At 41.5% G+C, this 19,928-nt stretch overlaps 1 protein-coding gene across 4 annotated transcripts in view; it reads right to left on the minus strand.

Annotated features, from left to right (window-relative positions):
- Window positions 1–19,928, minus strand: part of gas7b (growth arrest-specific 7b) — a 449,937-nt gene that overhangs the window by 30,902 nt on the left and 399,107 nt on the right. For all 4 annotated transcript variants that reach the window (XM_043714439.1, XM_043714440.1, XM_043714441.1 and 1 more), the window contains exons 9-11: window positions 19,647–19,725; window positions 18,172–18,300; window positions 11,090–11,213 (exon numbers count right to left, since the gene is read on the minus strand). In XM_043714439.1, the coding sequence (XP_043570374.1) occupies window positions 11,090–11,213; window positions 18,172–18,300; window positions 19,647–19,725 (332 nt within the window). The remainder of the gene's footprint in view (window positions 1–11,089; window positions 11,214–18,171; window positions 18,301–19,646; window positions 19,726–19,928) is intronic.

The raw sequence follows: 19,928 nt of genomic DNA on the forward strand, positions 1-19,928 counted from the left end.
CCATGATTTTATCTTTCTCCATCTGTTGTTACTTGTACTCTAATGACTGCATGTCAGGAGATCAGCCCATTAAAGCAGATGCAGGGATGGCGTTAAAATACAGTCAAACGCATGCGCCGAGTGCAGCTTATGTAATATCGGCCAAAAAATAAAGCGGCCATTCTGAACTGTTTTATTTACATTGGCCTGATCCACGTCCAGTTACTGCAACGTTTTTCTCTGAAACAGCATCAGGGGAATTTTTTTTTTGCCTTCGATTGTAATTCACAACAGCTGCAAACTTTCACCAAGAGTGGAAACATTGTCCTCAAAATATATAGTCATTGAAAATGGAAAGGAAGCAAAATAATCTTCTTTAAAAATTGGGATGTTGCTTTGTGAATACAGATGTTTAAAATTCCCAGCTTCCCACACTCATTCTGACAAAAGCCAAAACTGTAACCACAGCTTAGAGCGCCGTTTCCAGGGATTATTGTGCGTCACTCTCCTCTGTTGCCTGGTGTTATTCATAAAACTGGCAATGAACCTTAATGCAAAACCTCTTTTTACTAAGACCATGGGTCAAACAACAGAACTTTTCAGAGAATCTTGCGCCATAGAATACAGTTGGAAGCAGGCCCATTTGGCCTATCAATTCCACACCGATCCTCCCCGCTACCCTGTCCCTGTAACCCTGCGTCCCCCATGGCTAATCCACCTAACGTGTGCACATCCCTGGACACTATGGGCAATTTAGCATGACCAGTCCACCTAACTGTGCATCTTTGGACTGTGGGAGGAAACCAGAGGAAATCATGCAGACATGGGGAGAATGTGCAAACTCCACACACATGGTCGCCCGAGGGTGGAATCAAACCAGTGTCCCTGGCACTGAGAGGCAGCAGTGCCAACCACTAAGCCACCATGTTGATGCATGGATCCAGTGAGAGCGCACTTTATTTATGCTGTAGGGTGGTCTTCAGCGGAACCAGAGAAACACTGAATTAATTTGATTGCATTTAACAGAAAAGGTAACAACTGTCATTGCATCACCCCATCCACAATCCACAAATCCTCCTTTCCAGATATCTTCTCAGCAACCGGTTCACAGATGTTGTTATTACACACTTCTGGAGCTGCCTGGTTGAGGGCCACTGCGTCATAACAGCCCTATCAAAAGCCTATCAAGCCTGTATTTCCAAGGGGTCTCCCATTCTAACCAGGCCCAAGTCTGCTTTGCTTCCCAGTGACATGGGATCGGGTAGAGTCTCATAAGGGTCAGTCTAATCAGCTGTAAATTGTAGAGGGTGAACCATACTTACATCCTAATGAGAAGAGGCACTTAGTCTTACATAATAAGATGTAGTTTAATGCATGATTTGCAATAAATACAGTTAGTGATTAGTCAGGCATAATTACAAAATAATTAGGAGCCAGAGACGATACATGCTAGATTCCTGCTTCCCCATCTGAAGACTGTGTGCCCTCCTCAGACTTGGGGAGGGGATGGGGAGTGCTTAATGCAGCCTCATTATAAACTCACTACCATTGCTTCACAGTAACTTGTAACAATTTGTATCTTTAACATGAGCAACTGGACAAAAATTTGAAGCCATGCAAGGAGATATGACGACCAGAGATTGGTCAAAGGTAGGTTTCACTAAATGGGTTAAACAAGGAAAGGTCATAAGACACTCAGATTTAGGTAAGAGGCTCCCTTGTATCAGGCCTGGATAACTTAAGACATAGATCCGATGTGGATACCACTACATACCAGTCATCCTAATCCCATTTCGAGCACTCAGACCATCGCCCTGTATGTTATTATTATGATACCGTTATTCAGGTAACATATGCACCCTAGGCAAATACTGAAAAGTTGCATTTGTAACTTTAGGTTTCGGCTGTGGAGTTAGGTGAAAGAGAATAACAAAAACCTTATTGTTTTCTTAAAAGGTTGGGAATGAGGCACTGGCTAACAGAAGTATTGAGTATTTCAGTATTGCCAGAGATTATCAATTATGTTTATCCCTGTCAAGCCCTTCAAAGTCCAGCCTGTAGAGTGGACTATGATCCTTGTTTTTAGATGTATGCCACTATTTCAGATTGCCAGCATTTGAAGTATTTTGCTTTTGTATTCATTTTTAATTCTCTGCCAATTTTGTTCCAGGTATGCCCACTTTGAAGAAGTTCTGCTGATGTCTGGGATGGAATTTCCATTTGGGTCTTCTACCTTGTTCTTTGACTTTCCATCTCTCTTTTTGTGTTTACGTTTTCATTAAAAAAAATAACACTGATACAGTTACATTTCTTTCATAGAAAGTATCTTTAGCTTCAACTATTTATGGATTCCAACTTAAATTTGAACCTTAGTCTGTAATGATAACAATTTCAAAGCATCTAGAATTCCTCAAATTGATGTCCTTGCTACATTCTTAAATGTGCACTCAATGTTGCTGTCATGTGTACACTCATGATCTCTTTCTGAAGAAAACAATGGCTCACCTAATCTCAAAGCTGTCTAACTCCAGATTCCATTCATATTCTACATCATTCAGTTCTTCAACAAAAAAAAAATCTTTCTTTTAAATTCAAGGGAGTGCAAGCTTCACCATCTCACAGGTATGAATTCACCTCCAGTCGTTTCTCATGTTTCCATCCCTCTGACACCCCTTGTTTTCTCAATTTCCTCCTCTTGTCACATGTTTGCAATACCTTCTGACCTTCTCCTCTCTGACCCTGAACATTTTTTCCTGAGCAAAGGCCTCAGCTACATCCCCCACAACATCCCAAATTTCTCACCTGGCACAACACTGAGCCCTTCTCCCATTATTTTCATGGCCACCTCTTTCACCAGGTGTCTTCTGATTTAATGGATTTCTTCGCCCATCTCCAACATCCTCCCTTCACCTGGACGACCCCTCCTTTCTGTTTCTTACCCTCTCTGGATCAATTCACTGAGAACTGTCAGTGTGTTAACAGCAGTCTCAATTGCTCTGCTCCTTGCCCTCACTCAATCCTGTCTCCTTCTGACCTTACTGTGTTCAGTTCTTTGAGATCCGGCCGCAATATTGGCAAACCTACTGACAGGTGTGGCACGATGTACCAACCTCCATCTAGCAAATGCTGGATGTAACATCTGGCACTTGCTGCTATCGCCCGCATGACCATGACCCCACGACTGAGCATCAGGCCATTGTGCCCAGGACCGTCACCGACCAAGACTGCCTGGAAATCTTTACATAATAGTCCATCATTCCCAAGATCCAGAAATAAGACAATAACCCCTATCAGATCATCCTACCCGACAGAACTTAATTCTTGTCATCTTGAATCCATTATTTGCAAATATGCAACTGTTTTGATGCTGAGCATCACTTCAAGTGTTTGTTTCCTGGAAACACTACCATTTTCCCATTGCTATGGTTACCCACACACTCTACTGCACTATCCCACACCGGGATAGTGTGAAAGCTCATAGCTTCTTCCAAAAATGGAAAACTAACCAATTCCCATCCATCAACATCCTCCTCAGCCTGGCTGAGTGCAGTCTCACTCTGCACAACCTCTCTTTCAACTGCTCGCACTTCTCCTAAATAAAAAAATGTGTTACTACGGGTACCCACATAGACCACAGCGAAGTCTGTCATCTTGAGGAATACTTCAGGCCCACTTGTTCCTCTCTTTGCTCGTTACAGGGATGACTGCTTGGTGCAGCTTCCTGCACTTGTCACGAACTAGAAAATGTCATTGAAATTGTTTCCAATTTCTATCTTCAAACTCCTTCATCTGATCCACGTCTGATTCTTCTTTGAATCTTTTACTGTCCATTGATTGGCTACTTCCTCATGTTCACTGCAAGCCACGGACAGGGACAGCTATTACCTCTTCATGTCCTGATTCCTGTAAAGACCCCATTCCATTCACGTCAGTCCAAGTGATACTGCTGCCAAAACAGCACTTCCAACATATCTTCCTGTTACCTCAACCAAGGACTCCAACTCATTGTAGTTAACAAGACCCCCCAGCATGCCCAAGCCACTTCATGCATCTCCCACTTTTAGCCCTTCCCCTCCATCCTCATTTTCCACCCACCGTCCGCTGTATTTTCCAGATCATCCTTCAGCATTTTCAACAGCTTTAATGGGATATCTCCACCTTAGTGCTTTTTTTGGTTTTGCTAGGTCGATCTAATTTCTTATCCCCCTCACAGTGCAGTCAAGTGGTTTTTTTACATCTCATTTGGACGCGACCACTGTTCCTTCACTATATCAGTTATCACTGTCTTTGGCTGTTTCATTATTAAATCTTCTGCCATTTCATCTCCCTGCCTCCACAGGCCTTCTCATTTGCTCTTTTGGCCCCTTCTTTCCTCCTCGCTGGCACTGGCCTAAAATGCTCTAACATTTTTTAGATTAGATTAGATTACTTACAGTGTGGAAACAGGCCCTTCAGCCCAACAAGTCCACACCGACCCGCCAAAGTGCAACCCACCCAGACCCACCTAACACTACGGGCAATTTAGCATGGCCAATTCACCTAACCTGCACATTTTTGGACTGTGGGAGGAAACTGGAGCACCCGGAGGAAACACACGCAGACACGGGGAGAATGTGCAAACTCCACATAGTCAGTTGCCTGAGGCGGGAATTGAACCCAGGTCTCTGATGCTGTGAGGCAGCAGTGCTAACCACTGTGCCACCCGTTTCTCGTTTAGAGTCACGAGGTGATTTTAATCACTGCGCTGTCAGTCAGTTATAGAGTCATACAGATGTACATTTCGGAAACACACCCTTGGGTCCAACTCTTTCATGCCTACCAAATATCCTAAACTAAACTAGTCACATTGGCAGCACTTGGCCCATATCCCTCTAAATCCTTCCTTTTCACACACCCATCCACCACTTCCTCTGGCAGCTCGTTCCATATATACACCACCCTCTGCATGAAAAGTTTGCCTTAGTTCCCTTTTAAATCTTTCCCCTCACCTTAAATCTATGCCCTCTAGTTTTGGACTCCCCCACCTCGGGGAAATGACCTTGTCTATTCACTATAACCATGGTCCAGGGACCTAACACAGCACTATTTTTCTTCAGTTCTGATGACTGGTTAACTGAGTTTCTCTCCACACCTTCCACTTAATCTGTTCAGTTTTCATTCTTCTATGATACCATTTTACTGTCATGTAAAACATGAATGCAGCAATGTTCTCTGAATCACCATGATGTGAAGTACTGACAGAGTTAGACTGATGAAAGTAGCAGTAACTATGCTACGTTAAGTCACCAATCATTTCAAGGAGGCATGTGTTTTAAAAGGAAACATAATACTATGGACAGACATAAAATCTGAAACATTCCCACTGCAGCAAGTAATAACTACCTGTCAAGTGTTGGGCTCTTTAGTGTAAACCCATCAGTCACTGCTCTATTTTAGCATTGCAGCTTCAAAGTTTGAGAGAGTATTTTTTATTTAACATCCTCGATTTTGTAATTGATTGAAAAGATCTGGAATTTAATGGGAAACATCAGTGAGCACTTTCATTCATCACTCAGTGCCTGACTCAGATAACAGGAATCTCTACATGACATAGTTGAGAAGGAATGATTAGCCTTGCCAGGATTGCAACAAATTCTAGCTATGACAAGAGATATACTGTCTTTGTAACAAAGCTTTGCGAGAAAGCAAAGAATTGGCATTTTCATCTGCTCATTTTGAGGCCCCATTCAAAGCTGCTCTCCACTGATCTTTACAACTTAACAGTCATTCACAAAGTCCAGCAGTAACATAGAAGCAACTTTTGCAACCGTGTGTGTTTGGGGGTGAGGTGTACACGAAAGACAGAGAGAGGGTGCTGTGTGAGCAGATGCTGAGGGGGTGAGTACAGTCAGGGTCATACAGCATGGAAACAGACCATTCAGTTCAACTAGTCCACATCGATCATGTTTCTAAACTAAACTAATCCCACTTGCCTGCATTTGGCCAATATCCCTCCAAATCTTTCCTATTCACATACTTATCCAAATGTCTTTTAAATGTTCTAACTATACCTACTTCCACCATTTACCCTAGTAATTCATTCCACACACAAACCACTGTGTAAAAATACTGCCCCTCATGTTCTTTTTAAATCTTTCTCCTCTCACTTTAAAAATATGGCCCCTAATTTTGAACTCCCCCACCTTAGGTGAATAACAAAGGTATTTTCCCTTATCTCTGCCGCTCATGATTTTATAATCCTCTGGAAGGTAACCCCTCAACCTCTTATGCAGAAGTGGAAAAGAAAAGTCCTTGCCTATCCAGCCTATTTTTATAACTCAAACCCTCCTTTCCAGGCAACATCCTGGTAATTCTTTTTCAGAACCCTTTCCATTTTAATAAATATCCTTCCTATAACAAGTGACCAGAACTGGACACAGTATTCCAGAAGAGGCCTCACCAAATTTGGGTGGCACGGTGGCTCAGTGGTTAGCACTGCTGCCTCACAGCGCCAGGGACCCGGGTTCGATTCCAGCCTCGGGCGACTATCTGTGTGGAGTTTGCACATTCTCCCAATGTCTGCGTGGGTTTCCTCTGGGTGCTCCAGTTTCCTTCCACAGTCCAAAGATGTGCAGGTCAGGTGAATTGGCCATGCTAAATTGCCCATCGTGTTAGGTGCATTAGTCAGGGGTAAATGTAGGGAAATGAGTCTGGGTGGGTTACTCTTCGGAGGGTCGGTGTGGACTGGTTGGCCGAAGGGCCTGTTTCCACACTGTAAGGAATCTAATCTTAAAAAAAACACACTGTACAACTTCAACATGACTTCCTAGCTTCTTATGCTCAAAGGTCTGAGCAATGAAGGCAAGTGTGCTAAACACTTTCTTAAATCACCCTGTCTACCTTTGATGCAAATTTCAAAGAATTATGCACCTGAACCCTCAGGTCTCTGTTCTACAACACTACCCAGGGCCTTACCATTAATTGTACAAGTCCTGCCCTTGTTTGTTTTACCAAAATGCAACAGCTCTCATTTATCCAAATTAAACTCCATCTGCCACTCCTCAGCCCATTGACCCAATTGATCAAGATCTCTTTGTAAAATCTGATAACCTTCTTCACTGACCATTATATCACCAGTTTTGGTGTTATCTGCAAACTTAGTAACCATGCCTCCTATATTCTCATCCAAACCATTTACTCACCACTGATGTCAGACTCACAGGTCTACAGCCTTTCTTAAATAAAGGCACATTAGCCACCCTCCAGTCCTTCGGCAGTTCACTTGTAGTTATCGATGATGCAAATTTTCCTGCTTCGGGCCCCGCAATTTCCTCTAACTTCCCACAATGTCCTGGGGTACACTTGATCAGACAGTGGAGATTTATCCACCTTTATGTTTTCTAAGACCTCTAACACTTCCCCTTGGTGATGTGCACTGTTTTCAAAATATCAGTCTTTATTTCCCAGAGTTCTCTAGCTACTATTTCTTTCTCCACAGTAAAAACTTATGCAAAATATTCATATCACATCTCCTGAGGTTCAATACAAAGACAATTTTGTTGAACTTTCAAGGGCCCCTAATCCTCTTTCTAGTTGCTGTTTTGCTCTTAATGTACTTGGAGAATTTCCTTAGATTGTTCTGAACCTTATCTGCCATGGTGCTCTCATATCGCCCCTTTGCCTTCCAGATTTTCCTCTTAAAACACCCTTACATTCTTTGTACTCCAAGAGATTCATTTGATCAGATTGTCTACATCTAATATGATTCTTTTTTATTCTTGACTAGAACCTCTATTGTTCCCTAACCTTACCAGCCTTACATTTCACTCAGGAATGGAACATCTCTGAATGCTTATTTTCATATTTTTGAAAGCCTCCCAATGGTTAGTCTTCCCTTTACCTGCAAAAAAAGCCTTTGGAAGTTCCTGTCTCATTCCATTAAAATTTGCCTTACTCTAATTACAAACTTTCATAGAAGGCTTATCCTTTTCCATAACTATTTCTAAGTTAACATAATTATGATCACTAGTCCCAAATTGTTTCCTTATTATCATTTCAGTCACTTGATCTGCCTTATTTCCTAAGAGAAGGTCAAGTTTTGCTCCTTCTTTAATAGGAACATTTGCATATTGATAAAGAAAATTATCTTGAACACACTTAACAAATTCCTCACCATCCAAACTTTTAACACTATGGTAGACCCAGTCAATATTTGGAAAGTTAAAATCCCTATTACAACCCTATTTTTCTTACATATATCTGAGCTCTCTCTCCATATTTACTCAATTTCCCTCAGACTATTAGAGGAGCCTATGGTACAATCCCTTCATCCCGTTCTTATTTCAAATTTCAATCCATATATTTTCACTGTATGATCCTTCAGAAATGTCCTAATTACAGTGGAAATGTTTTCGTTAATCAAAAGCACTCTCCCGCCTCTTTTGTCTCTCTTTCTACCCTTCCTACAGCATTTCAAATCCAGAACATTGAGCTGCCAGTCTTGTCCCCATCCTCAGCTATGTTTCTGTAATAGCTATAATGTCTCTGTCCCATGTTCCATACATGCCCTGAGTTCACCAGCCTTACTGGTAAGACCCCTTGCATTGAAATAAATGCAGTTTAATTCTTCAGAGTTACCTCATTCTCTGACTTGCTCTTGTCTGTTTTTTTCAAATTAATTTGCTCTTTTCTGATTCAGGACCACCTCATCTGTCTTTGTATTTTCTTCATACTAAGGAACCCCATTCCCCCCTCTAATAATTTTACAGACTCCCAAAACAGAACTAGCAAATCTCCCGATCAGGATATTGTTCTTTTTCCAGTTCAGGTGAAATCTATCCCTTTTGAACACGTTTTTTCTGCCCAAAAGAGATCCTAATGATCCAAGAATCTGAATCCTTGCAAGTTGCATCACCTCTCAGCCTTCACTTATCATCCCCACCCTATTATTACTTCCTTCATTAGAACTTAGCACCAGGAGTAAACCTGAAGTTCTGAAGTTCAACTTCTTTAACCTATCTAACCTCTTATATTCACTCGGCAAAGCTTTTCCTTAACTACATCATTCCTACCAATATTTGCAAATTATGGTTTCTCAGTCGCCTCTTTGACAATAGTTAGAGACAAAAAAAAACTGCAGATGCTGGAATCCAAGATAGACAAGCATGAGGCTGGAAGAGCACAGCAAACCAGTCAGCCCTTTGACAATAGGCTTCAAACGTTTTGAGACATCTCTAACCCTGTCACCAGGAAAGCAACATACTATCCTAGATTCACACTCATTGCTGAAGAATGTCCTGTCTGTGTCCTTGACAAGAGAGCCCCCCCATAGCAATTATTCTTTTAAATCTTGACAAACTCTGCCTAACATCTCGTGCCCAAGATCTGACTGCCACTTCCATTTTCCTCTAAGAGACTATACCCAAAAGTGAGGATCTGTTTGGGAGAGAAAGAGCTACAGAAAAACCCTGATCTCCCTGCTTACCTTTCCTGTCAGTCACCCATCTGACTGATCCTGCTGTGTAATCACTTCTTGAAATCTACTAACCATTTAATGTGTCCGTTGAATGCCCTCAGTAACATTAAGCTGAAAAAGGAGCCCTCAACAGCACTTTATACAAAAATAAATTACCTTTCCTTACCAGCAGATTTTAATCATGCTAAAGAGAAAACATAAACAAAAATCTTAAAAGAAACCATCAAGCACTCATCGAACAAAGTTAAAAATCACACAACACTAGGTTAAAGGCCAACAGGTTTATTTGGAAGCACTAGCTTTCGGACTGCTGCTCCTTCATCAGGTGGTTGTGGAGAAACATTTTTTGCTATAAATTCTGTGCCTTACAATCATATTCTGCACAACCACCTGATGAAGGAGCAGCATTTGAAAGCTAGTGCTTCCAAATAAACCTGTTGGCCTATAACCTGGTGTTATGTGATTTTTAAACTTTGTACACCCCAGTCCAACACCAGCATCTCCAAATCATCGAAAAAAAGAATGCTTTCTCAAGTCCTTCAACCACAGGAATAGTGGGTAGGGAATGAACATTTAAGGGGTGAATGTGGTGCCTATCAAGTTGATTGCTCTGTCTAGATGGTGTCAAACTTCTTGAATAATGTTGGATCTACACCCATCCAGCATTCCATCACACCCTTGACTTATACCTTGCAGACGGTGGACAGACTTTGGGGAGTCAGGGGGCAAGTTACTCACTGCAGAATTCCCAACCTTTAACCTGCTCATCCCTACTCAACTTATATGGCTTTGTCACGTTAAGTTTTCAATTAGTGGTAACTCCAAAAGATGTTGATGAAAACAGAAAATGTATCTTTTTGCTTTCTCTAATCTTATAGCTGAAATTAGCATTTTAATCCAAGCCAGAAGACTTTGCTTATGCTGTTACTGTCAGCCAAAGAGATCAGGCATACACAGGGATAGTCCATGCTACTGTCAATGGAAATCCTGTTGACATCCACTGTCCTACTGTGTACACGGTCAAGTTTCAGTTCACAGCAAACATAATTCTACATCGAGCAAAGTAAACATGTGTCCAGAGGGTCTGGTATCAAGACACCACCAACATGGATCATAACACAGCAGAAAGAAATTTGGGAGTTAGGAGCAAAGCTGGAGCATTCAAATCTCCAAATGTAGCTACTGTGGGAAGCTCACAAATCACCTATTACATTAGCCATGAGAGAAACCCAACGCTATAATCTATACAGAGTAAGAGAGTGATTGTTTTTTTGTAAGGAAAATAAAATCAAAATATGTATGTCTTACAATAGTAAAATAGGAAATGATTCAACCAAAGGGTACTGTATCTAAACTGTTCTCCCTTTTAAATAACTTTGTTCCATGCAGTGGTGCAATCCATACGATGTCTTCCTTTTTTCTGGTTGATACATGCATTCTACAGGTGTTTCAAACATTGTAAATCTAGGAGGGGAAAATTCAAGTCGATCAAAGATCCCTTTTATTAAAACAAAGGCCAGATAGGAAGCTGACCAAACACAAGGGAAGCTGGCAATGAAATGAGATGAGAATATCTAAAAATAAGTAGACACAATTTAGATGTAGCATAGTGCTTATTTGATATCATATCCTACACACGTTGCCCCCCTACCCTACCTGCTTGCGTTGATTTCCGCCTGGCTTTCTTGATATCTTCTTCTGTTTTGTAAGTAGATTTATTCTCCAGTTGTTGAGTTTTGAATTCCAGATCCTTTTGCCTCTCTGCCAAAGCTTTTCGAGCCTGTAGAAAGGGTGAAACCAATCAACATTAGATCTAAAGAGAAGTCAGTCTCTCCTTGTTGAGATCCATCTGAACAATAAAACATTTTACATTTTATCTAACACCTGACACAATCAAATCCAGAAAGCACAGGATGAACACCGGAGCAAGGTGGGGACCTAATGCACAATTAAACAAGTTACATTTTGAGGGAACATCGTAATAAAAAAGTACAGAAGAGAGCTCTCGAAAACAGCTACATAGCAACTGTACCAGTCATTGGTGATAGTAAAGTGGTTGAAGGGGACACGATAACAGGACCCCAGGCATAATGAGAGCGCTGTAAGAGAGGCTGTACTGAAGTTGAATTGTTGAGACAACTGATCTATCTAATATGATCAACAAAGTTAGAAGTGATCAGCAAATTCTATGCATTAAAAATTTAGGTTTCTCTTTTAGTAGAAGCTTCAATCTTTTGAATGGCAGTGATCATTAAGTGTATCTTAAAGACATAACTTGTTCTGGTAATGTAAGCCAAGGTAAGATTGAAGATTTAACTGATAAATAGCAAATATAATAGAACAATGAAGAGCCAACACAGTGATTCAAAGGTTCAGAGCCTCCATGCTATTGAGCTCAGTTCGACTGCTGTTAGGGGGTACCAGGTGATTTTCATGTGATTTTCCAAGGGTCACTTACAATGACACTTTTTTAGATTAGATTAGATTGCTTAGTGTGGAAACAGGCCTTTCGGCCCAACAAGTCCACACCGACCCGCCGAAGCGCAACCCACCCAGATCCATTTACCCCTTCACCTAACACTACAGGCAATTTAGCATGGCCAATTCACCTAACCTGCACATTTTTGGACTGTGGGAAGGAACCGGAGCAGCCGGAGGAAACCCACACAGACACGGGGAGAATGTGCAAACTCCACACAGACAGTCGCCTGAGGCAGGAATTGAACCCGGGTCTCTGGCACTGAGAGGCGGCAGTGCTAATCACTGAACCGAGGCTTTATAGCAAATCTGTATGCCATAGCCACAGGTTCATAAGTTACATTTGTGACAAGTGCCAGACAATGATCATCTCCACCAAGCAAGAATTTAACCATTGCACAAACAACTTTCTGGGGGGACCATTTACCAGAAACTGAGGCTTTCAGAACAATTGAGGGGCTCAAAATTCTATAGTGGACAACTTGCCTCCTGTCTCCCCAAACCTTTTTCACCATCCAAAAGGCGCAAGTTTAGAACCATGATGGAATACTCCCCACGTGCCTGGCTGAGTGCAGCGCCAACACTCAAGAAGCTCAACTCTTTCCAGGACAAAACAGCCCAAAAGATTGGCACCCCATCCACCTCCTTCAACATTCGCACCCTTCCCCACTGAGGCACATTGCAATACAATCATCTACAATATGCACTGCAATAACTTGCCAAAGCTCCTTGGACAGTATCTTCCAATCCCACAACCTCTACCACCTACAAGGACAAGGGCAGTAGAGACATGGGAATACCAGCCCATGTAAGTTCCCTTCTAAGTCACACAATATCCTGACTTGGACATATATCACTGATCCTTCACAGTCGCTGAGTCAAATTCTAAAACTCCCTTCCAACAGCATTTTAGGTGTCCCTCAGCCCAAGGGACTACAGAATTCAAGAAAGCAGCTTCATAGCAATTAAGGTTGGGCAATAAATGCTGGCCTGGCCATGGACACCCTCATCCTGGTAATGAATAAAACCTTTGGTCATCAGCATAGAACAGGAGACTGCACATGGAGCAGAGTATTCTTTGGGAGGTTTGCAGATCGCTAACCACCATGGGAGTGGAGGGGAAGTGGTGGGGGGGGTGATTTTTTTTCCTCGATTGTCAATCCTAGCTTCACACTTGGGTAAGTATGGAAGGGTGGGGCCTTATTGCAGATTAATGTCACATCATACCTTTCAAATATCATAAATCATAAGAAATAGGAACAGGAATGGGCTGTTCAGGCCCTCAACCCTGCTCAATAGGACCATGGCTAATCCGACATTCCTCTGGTAACCTTTGATTGCTCTACTGATCAAGAATCAGTCGATAAGATCCAGAGTCTAACTTCAATTATTTGACCTTTGAATCACTCCAATGGTCTTCAGACCAGTGTAACCACCTTACTATACAATACAGCTTACAGTACGCTTCTACCTTTGCATTTCCAATCTGCCATATTGGTGGAGGTGATTTATTATTTGATGAGGAGCCAAATTTCTAGCCTTCATATTTCAGGGACCTTTAATTTTTTTTTAAATTAAGCAAAGTATTTTGCTAGCAGTAACCACTGTTCAAATGAATTTCACATGTTCTGCTTTTGGCAGCTGGTCAACTCATTTGGTATTACACCCACAGGCAGGTGAGCAAAGGCAGTGATCCACACACAAGACAACAACTTTCATATCTGTACAGTTTTCAGCAAATAACTGGTCACGTCTGAGTCCTTCAGGGATTTCCTGTAGAATCATCACTTGGAATGGGGTCTGAATTTTACACCAGTGAGCGTACACAGCACAATAGTATCTTACCACCTTAACCCTCAGAGCAACGGTGGACCTTTTGCTGCTGCAGCAAACTTGACCTCCTGGTCACTCATTACCAGAACCAAACAAGTGGGAAGGAGGAATCCCAGCAGCAACACCTCAATTTGCACAAAGCCAACAGCCTACTATAGCAGAGGTGCTAACAAGGCTTTGTTGTCCCTATCCTTGCCTCTCGGGGGTGGAGGAGGCAGGGTTGTGTTGCCTCCCTGGTGCGAACAATCAGGTATTGACTGGGTCTCTCTCACCCCTCCAGGCAACAGCGTACGGTGTTATCTGGTGAAAAGACAGTGAGGCTGCTCGCATTGTGATCACTCCTTGCAGTGGTTACAAATCCCTGATGGAAGAAGGGGAGTGGAATCTCTCCTGAATGATTAAATATAAAAAGCGAGTCTGGCTATTCCAACGGTGCAATGACTGCCACCTTTTGTGCAGTCTACAATAACCTGGACCAGTGAAAACTCCCCGAGAGGAGTGTGAGACTTGGCATGACTGGCTACAGGGGTCTTGGTATTAATCAAGTTGGATGCGCTGACGAACAATGACCTGGATTGTGAAATGCTGCCATGTCAACAGCATTGGCCTGAAATGAACAAAGGAGTGGGGTCTCAAGATCTTCCTCCAAGCATGCCAGCCTCCACTTCATCGAATTCTTACAATGCAGAGACCATTCAGCCCATTAAGTCTGCACCAAACCTCTGAAGAGCATCCCACTGAGATCCATTCCCCCCGCCCTTCCCCTTCCCATAACCCTGCATTTCTCATGGCTAATCCACCTAGCCTACACATTCCTGGACACTACGGGCATTTTAGCATGGCCACTCTGCCTAACCTGCACATCTTTGGACTGTGGGAGGAAACCAGAGCACCTGGAGGAAGCCCACGCAGACATTGGGACAATGTGCAAACTCCACAAAGAGTCACCCATGGCTGGAATCGAACCCAGTTCCTGAGCCTGCAAGACTGACTGCTAACCACTGAGCCACTGTGTTGCCCATAATTCCCTGAGTCACAACCTCTGGAGGCACTGTTCCTTCAAATCATTCAGAAAGTTGACCATTGACCTCCAGGCAGGTTACAATGCTTTAGATGGTCCTCTGCAACCATTCCAGCTGATCCATCAAGCAGCATGTGACTGTGGAGAATATGAAAGCTGCTGCTTCTTTTCTAGTTGCTTCCTGTATTGATGAGGCACCTGAACTGGCGGCTGTTGCAACTACTCATCTACCACAGGTACAACCGTCTCACAATCAGTGAAAATGTACAATGTCATGGGCAACATGAAAACCTGCCCCTCAGAACAACTCAAAGAACTTAAACCATTTAGCACCAATTTACTGTACATACACAAACACACTTAGTTCAACCTAAGAGCCTGAATGTGACTGACCTCAAACTTGTCTGTTTAACCCTTTGTAGCACAACATAAATGCTTCAATTTCAATGATCTCCTACTGCGAGTTTACATTCTCCAAGTGACCATATTACAGACAAGTATGTGAACCATTCACTGTTGTGAAAGAGGCAGTGTGACCTCAAAATACCCAAGTTAATTACGTAAAATGGTTAAAACAATAATAAATGGGTTTTAATGCTAATGTACGATAGGTTACCACTTTGGAAAAAATATGTTCAGAGGAATTTGAGAAAGGTTGGACCCAAAAGATATTTGGATAACCATGAACTTAAACCAGGTACAGAAAATCATACTGGGGGAAAAGGAATTCTGGCCTTTATATCTAGAGAGGTAGAATATAAGCGATTTAATACATACTTCAGTTACACAATGTCCTGGTTAGGTCACACCTGAAATACCGTGTGCGGTTCTGGGCATTACACTTTGGGTAGGGTATCATGGCTTTGGAGGGAGAGCGATATAGATTTACAAAAGTGATAACTTGACTTTAGAGGTTAATTTTAAAGAGATGCCATAAATCAGAGTGCATTTCTCAAAATTTCATAGATTAAGATGTGAATCAATGAAAGTTTTTAAAATACTGAAGGAATTTGACAGGGCAGAAAGTGGACTCCACTGATTTGGGAATCTAGGATAAAAAGCATAAATATTTCAAGAGTGAAATTACGAAACAACTCTACAAATAAAACAAAGTAGTAGTTTGGAACTCCCTTCTACAAATAAGTGATGACCTAGGACAGTTCAAATTAAATTTGAAATTTGCAGATTTTTATGAATGCAAGTTATTAACGGGAATTATATGGGTCAAAGGTGGGTATGTGAAGCTGACTGAATAGTTGAACTGATTTGATGGCTAAATAATTCCCTTCTGTTCCTATGTATGGCTCTGTCAGTGTCTTCTTTGGAAGATATACCAGTCATGGTTTAGAGTCATACAGACCAGCAGAATCCAAGGTCAATTTGTCTCATGTTAGTTAGCCTCCAAGCAAATTTAAGGACACCTTAAATTGCTGCTCTCCTTGACACTAAACAAACCAGATGAACAAGAAAGAATATACCAAGAGCAATTATGGGCACGCCAGTGTTGGTAATCAGTGGAGTAAGTTTAACATTTGTGCGGTAGGGTAGGACAAGCACTAGGAAATTATCTGTACACTTTACATCTGGACTGTGACTGTCACCTAACTTATAATGTTGCAGAGGGTCAAAATCTACCTATGCAAAGATGTAAGGAAGACGTCAGACTGAAGGTTTGACTGTTCAGAGATAATTCCCATTAAGTGGTAACTAAATATGAAACCACATAGGGATGAAATGAGAGTGCGGATAAAGAGTGGAGCTGGAAAAAGCACAGCAGATCATGCAGCATCAGAGGAGAAGGGGAGTCGACATTTCAGGTCAGAATCTTTCCAGCGACTCCCCTTCTCCTCTGATGCTGCTTGACCTGCTGCACTTTTTCCAGCTCCACTCTGACTCTCCAGCATCTGAAGTCCTCGCTATCTCCAATAAAATGAGAGAGAAGTCAAGAAACTTGCTTATGCGAGTAGCAGTTTTCTGAATTGCTAACGACACAAACCACATTAGTTTGTTCATTTGTTACCTCTTTATTCTGACTGGGAAGAAGATTCATTTTTTGTTCGTCCAAACTTCCTTAAACATTACTCTAGCAGGATTAAACCAAGATTAATCCATAATATTGTAACAGTTGTTTTGTCAACTGCATTTAGAAAAAAGAGCATTCTGTAGTTGACAACAAGCAGTATCATCCATGATGACCACACACTGACTTATAGTAACATCAAGAATTAGAGACGCAGCTGCAGTGAACGAAAAGTAGAGCACTTTCCTATGCTACACTGAAAAGAGGCTTTATTCATTTTTTGAACCGAACTAAATTGAATTGAGTTAACTTTATTGTCAGACATGGTCAGATGAGTACAGTGAAAAGTTTACAAGTTGCCAATTATGCCTCCATCTTAGACACAAAGGTTCCTAGGTACAGATTGTTCAGTACAAGTTCTTAGGAAAAAAATTAGAAAATAAAGGAATAAAAAGTACGGAATTGCAGGAATAAATTAAAAGACGAGAAATAAAAAGTTCAGAACATTGGTTCTTCTAATGCATTCCACACTTGTACCTCGCCCCCAATAAATTTAACTGATTAACCATTAACTCTCGAATGAATGGAAATACATGATTTCCTGACTGTTTTCGACATTGTTGCTAATGACTAAATATAAAAAAGGTCCTTTAAAGAAACAAATAACGTGACTAAACTTGGCCAGGCCTTCAGTGGGAATCTCCATTAAGTTTCTGCTGAATGTCATTTAATCCCTCAGTTCACAGGCCATGCTACTTGATTGTCATTTGCTTTTCGCACTTCAGATTTTTGCTGTGCTGCTTCTCTAATAAATGGAATGAGTTTGTCATCGAACCCTCTGCTCCTCTGAAGGTGTGGCTGAGAAGGCCAATCTATATTTGCAGCAAAGGCCCAGAGAGTGAACCTGCAGCTTACTGATATCAATGGGGTAATTTGACTCTTCTCAATTGTGTAGTCATGAGCCCTGGCAAACCAGCAGCCCATGTTCCATCTCTCCCAATTCTGCGTTCTGTTAACTTTGCTGTTACCTTTCATCTCAAGCAACATCTAAAGACCAGTTATATTTTTCAAAAATTCAGTCTGTAGGACCTTGCTGTTCGCAAATTGGTTGCTGTGTTTCCTATATCACTGCAATGACTACTCTTTCAAAATATTTCTGTGCTCTAAAGCATTTTCTGCAAAGGGACTGTATATCATATACCATTGCTGTTACAACAAGGCTTGAGAGATATCTCAAGACATTTCAGGTCTTACAATTAAACTACACAAATGGGGAGAAATAATGCATCATTAAGAATTATAGATTTCTTGAAACAGCAAAGTTTTAGTTTTTCTCACATTTTCTCTCTCACCCAACTCCCTCTACCCCAACCGAGCCTCCCATACCTTCTCCACTGTCGCATAGCGAGTACTTAGTTGTTTGCGCAGGTCGGATATATGATGGTCAAACTTCTTCATATCCTTCTTGAAGTTCTCTCGAAATGACAACAAGGGTTTCTCCACTTCACTTTGCAGCTACGAGAAGGAAATAATTGAACTCTCATCAAGTAGGGAAAGAACAAACCATGGATTTTCAATAATATCAGGGAGCTCTTGAAATGTTTGTGGTCTAATGGTAAAATTCAATTTGCCTTTTTTGGGGATGTTACACGGTACAAAGGATGTCCTTTGATGAATATATTTTTTAATGAGACGATAAACAGCAGAAACCTTCAAATATAGATGTGATCTATTCTCTAAGGATTATAAAAAGGAAATCCTGTAATTAAGACAACGGAGAAAGTGTGCTGCTGGAAGAATGCTGGCATTGTGATGTAGTTATGTTTATCAAAACTGCTGCATCTTCACTGCTGGCTAAGTTGGAAGACATGTACAGAGCACAGAGCTATAGATCAGTTCCTGAACTTCTCCAAATTATTTGATCTCAGCCAGGCTGTTGAGGATGCTTGCAGTTGGCTTCAGGCTCTCCAAGGCTCGTGTGTGGGAGTATGGGGAGCGGCCAATATTCCCACTCCTGATTAAGGTCCAGTAATTCCTCTTGGAAAGCTCTTACTTCCTCAGCTGTGATTCCTAACCCCCACTGCGGCCAAACAGTTAAAACTCTCTCCTACCTGGAAAGGCCAGGACATTGAATCGCATGTAAAAGTTGAATTGTATGCCAGTATGAATCAGCAGAAAAAAAGATTAAAGAGGGATAATAAATCAAATGCGCGCAAGGATATAGGTGTTCTGTGTCCCACTGGTCACATTTCGTGAACTGCCCCAATTTTGAAATACATGTGCCCAGAGAGCAAATATCCTCCCCAACCTATCTGTACCTAGAAAACTGGGACAAGCACTCAGTCATTAAGAAAGCCCATTTGCCATGTTGCATTTTCATAGGCGAATAGGATGAAGTATGGAGTGATGGTACAGTTGAAGTTTATTTTGAGTTAATTCACAGAAGGAAACAGGAACATATTTATAACACACACACACACACACACACAAACAAACCCAAATCTGTCAGCTGAAAACATTCCAAATGGAAATAGCTCCAAATCTTTATCTGATCACGCTCCTAAGCACAATTACACAAACATAGTAATTATAGATAAGTCTGCAGGCTATGCTTTTCCTGTGTTAACAGACTGTAATCCTGGCTTGCAAATCACTTCCCATGTTGACTAGCAATCCCAAGCCTACCAGTCATATTTATACACACTTAGAAGTGAGTACAAAGTTTAAAGAAACTGCCTGAACTGTCAATACTGGGGAAGAAAGAGGGAAAATCTAAAGCTTCAGGAATAGTTTTCCTTAAGTTTTGTTTTGCGCTACTTTTTTTTGTTCAAGTTATTGATCCATGAGTAAAACACTATTACCTTTGATGAAAATTTCAGATGAACCTCAGCCTCATCTGCCAAACTTTTCTTCACCTGTGTCCAAGACTCTCCCAAAGTGCTGTGAAGATGGAAAAATGAAAAATGCAAGGATTTTAGAAATTGGAAATGGCCATATACCTGACCTAGAGAATCTGTTTTGGGATCAATTTCAATTACCCACTTCACCATCTCCTACAAACTGTTCTTTACTCTAAAACACATGGTGCAATAGTTGTTCTAGTCACTATGGATAACATTATAAATACATGGAACTAAAATGCA

This window comes from Chiloscyllium plagiosum, chromosome 24 (genome assembly GCF_004010195.1).
Source record: "Chiloscyllium plagiosum isolate BGI_BamShark_2017 chromosome 24, ASM401019v2, whole genome shotgun sequence".
NCBI classification, from domain to species: domain Eukaryota; kingdom Metazoa; phylum Chordata; class Chondrichthyes; order Orectolobiformes; family Hemiscylliidae; genus Chiloscyllium; species Chiloscyllium plagiosum.